The sequence below is a fragment of the Prorops nasuta genome, unplaced genomic scaffold, assembly GCF_024137725.1.
Source record: "Prorops nasuta isolate Cenicafe-Biocafe unplaced genomic scaffold, Cenicafe_Pnas_1.2 PNAS00009, whole genome shotgun sequence".
NCBI classification, from domain to species: Eukaryota; Metazoa; Arthropoda; class Insecta; order Hymenoptera; family Bethylidae; genus Prorops; species Prorops nasuta.
The window spans coordinates 1,171,277-1,174,008 of NW_027116806.1; the positions used below are offsets into that span (position 1 = coordinate 1,171,277).

A 2,732-nucleotide genomic window follows, 5' to 3' on the forward strand; every position below is an offset into this window, starting at 1 on the left:
TTCTACTGGCAACGTTTTACATGCATTAGAAGCTACTAGTGCAGAGGAGTGACAAAAGCATGGCATTGTTACTAATCGTGGACAATTCTTTAAAAGTCTAGTTTGGAAAGAATCGTGCTTTCCAACCATTACCGATGCATTATCACAGCTTAATCCAATTATCTGTGATATTGGTATTTCTTTTTTTATAAGTTCACTACTAAATGCTTTAAACAATTTATCTGCTGAATAGTCGCTTGCATCTAAGTTTATTAATTGAAGTAAATTTACTTCCACGCGTAATGATTTACTGTCCACGTATCGCGTAAGTAGTGTAATTTTTTTCTCATTACTAATGTCTGAAGTTTCATCCTCAAATACGAAAAACTTATGATTTTGTAACTTAGTAGTTATCCGTGCAGTTTCATAAGGACATAAGACATTAGTAATAATATTTCTTAGTTTTGTTTTCCCCAAAGACATTGATTGCAGAACATCCGGTTCCTTACCAATTTCTTTGAAGATTGTCAACAACTCTGCACTGTACGTAAATGGAATATTATGTTCCACGAAGAAAGTTGCTAGCTTGATTTCAGCGACTTTAACTTTATCACTGAAATCAAGGTGACCTTCTTTAGAAGTACCAGGATATGTCATTTCCTCGTCTTCTACAATATCTAATTCTTTGATTTTTACTTTATGAATCTCGGAATTAGCATGCTGAATGACTTTTGCTTTACCGGATTCATAATATTTTTTGCAAGCAACGCAAAAAAAGTTATAATTGTCGTTAGGGACGCTCCGTAGCCAAATCTTCCAAGAAGGGTTTTCATCAAACCATTGAGGTTGAAAACGCTTCCGTCTGGAGATTAATGATTTCCCCTTTTCTTTCATTTTCTATTTATATTATTATTAATATATTGTACTCACAATATTAATGTATTCCTCTACAGGTAATCATTTATCGTTTCTTTAATAAAAATCACTAGTCACCAACGGTAAAACACTTGAATCAACCTAGTAATTATTATAAATATCTTTTCAAAAATTAATAATTTTTGAAAGGCACAACACGCTCACTTAATTACTCAATATTTGTGTAATCTTTATTCGCGTTATTATTTTAAGTCATTCAATGTAGACGATTGAAATCGACTGAACGATGAATATATACATTAGCTGGAGAATCATGTTATTGTTTGCATTTTCTAATAAGAGATACATAACACATATAACTGGATCATCCTCCTTAAGCCTTAAGCGTTAGCCTTTACCGGTATCAATTTGGTGCGAAAGTAAACAAATATTGACAGCCCGTGTGAGATCTGGTTGAAATAGACGTCTCATTTCCAATGGATCAGCTGGCCCGTCAGTTTGAAGCGTAAGTACTCTAACTTCATTTTGTCCTAAATATTCAGATTTAATGACAAATTTTAATACTTAAAAACAATTTATAATAATATATTCGTTTGAGTGTTACAATTAAAAATTTTATCTTTAAAATATTCATTTTCTAGAATTTGAGAGATAATCGCAATTCTTATCAAAACAGTGTATATTATTCTTAGTTTAAAATTTCGTTTGTTTTGTTTTCCAGAATGCCATACATAGAGGAAGCCTCAGAAAGTAAGCATATTTATCTCATAATCTAAATAATTTTAAATTATAAAATTATATTAAATTTTTATTATAATTTTTATCATCAATAGACGACAACCCCAGCATTGGCGACCGGCTCCAAAAATTGGAGCGAATGGTGCGCGCATTGCTGGTGCGCCAGCAACAGCAACAGCCACAGCAGCAACAGCAACAACAACGGCAGCAACAGCCGCAGCTAGAGTGGCCGGGAGAAGGGCCCTCCCACCCACAAAACAATGTGGGTGAGGGTGTGGGGCAGGCGGTGGCCACAGACGAGCGAAACAGTAAGCATACATATTTATTAAATTATTAAAATTATCATACCCGCGGTCCACTGGTTGAAATAGGTATAGGTTCAGATTCATTCCTTAATGTATAAAAAATTGCAATAAAAAACTGCAGTTGTTCGAAGATTCAAAATTCTTTAAAATACTGTTAGCCAATTGTTAAAATCATTTAAATTTTCTTGAACTCTGTATACGTTTATAAATAATTGTACTTAAATAAAAAAGTAAAAATTCTCTTATTAAATTAACTATTAATTTATTACATATATAATATTGCAGGAACTGCGCGAGGGGGTAAGGCCCGGCGCCATTGGGCGCAAATGCGCGGTAGAGGAGTTGGGAGAGGAAGAGGAGAAGGAGGATTTAGAGGAAGAGGAGGATTGAGAGGAAGGGGAGGATTCAACGGAGGTGGTGGAAGAGGAGGATGGAGAGGAAGTGGAAGAGGTGGAGGAAGAGGGAGGTGCGGCGAAATAAAAAATTTTTATTTCAATTTTTAAATAAAATTTATATTAAAATGTAATCAGGTCTACTTATTCATCTTATCCTATACCATTTTCGTAATAATTCTTCGAATTTGTGAAGGGTTATGAAAGGAGGATTGTTTAGTGGGTAGTGTTTAGACCTTAAAGAACCAGGGAGCTTGAACCAACTTTGAAATAATCGGAGCAATGGTAATTCCTGGGGGTCATGAGGCCCACACTACCAACAAGGAGACAAGAATTATAATGATAAGTCTGCTTGATGGTGAGCATAAAGGCATTTTAACCTCTTTAAAAAAAGAAAAAAAAATCCCATCCCAATAAACATTAAAATAAATGTAAAACAGTT

The 2,732-nt window shown here is 34.2% G+C and overlaps 1 protein-coding gene across 1 annotated transcript; it reads left to right on the forward strand.

Moving 5' to 3' along the window:
- Positions 1–1,331: 1,331 nt before the first annotated feature.
- On the forward strand, positions 1,332–2,465 carry LOC136776481 (uncharacterized). Its single transcript, XM_066732022.1, has 5 exons — positions 1,332–1,360; positions 1,577–1,605; positions 1,689–1,901; positions 2,184–2,364; positions 2,429–2,465. Exons 1-5 carry the CDS (start codon positions 1,332–1,334, stop codon positions 2,463–2,465), a joined length of 489 nt encoding a protein of 162 aa, XP_066588119.1.
- Positions 2,466–2,732: the final 267 nt, after the last annotated feature.

Coding starts and splice junctions, on each gene's coding strand:
- LOC136776481 (XM_066732022.1), top strand. CDS start 1,332: ATGGATCAGCTGGCCCGTCAGTTTGAAGC. Junction 1,606..1,688: donor CATAGAGGAAGCCTCAGAAA/GTAAGCATATTT, acceptor TATCATCAATAG/ACGACAACCCCAGCATTGGC. Junction 1,902..2,183: donor GGCCACAGACGAGCGAAACA/GTAAGCATACAT, acceptor ATAATATTGCAG/GAACTGCGCGAGGGGGTAAG.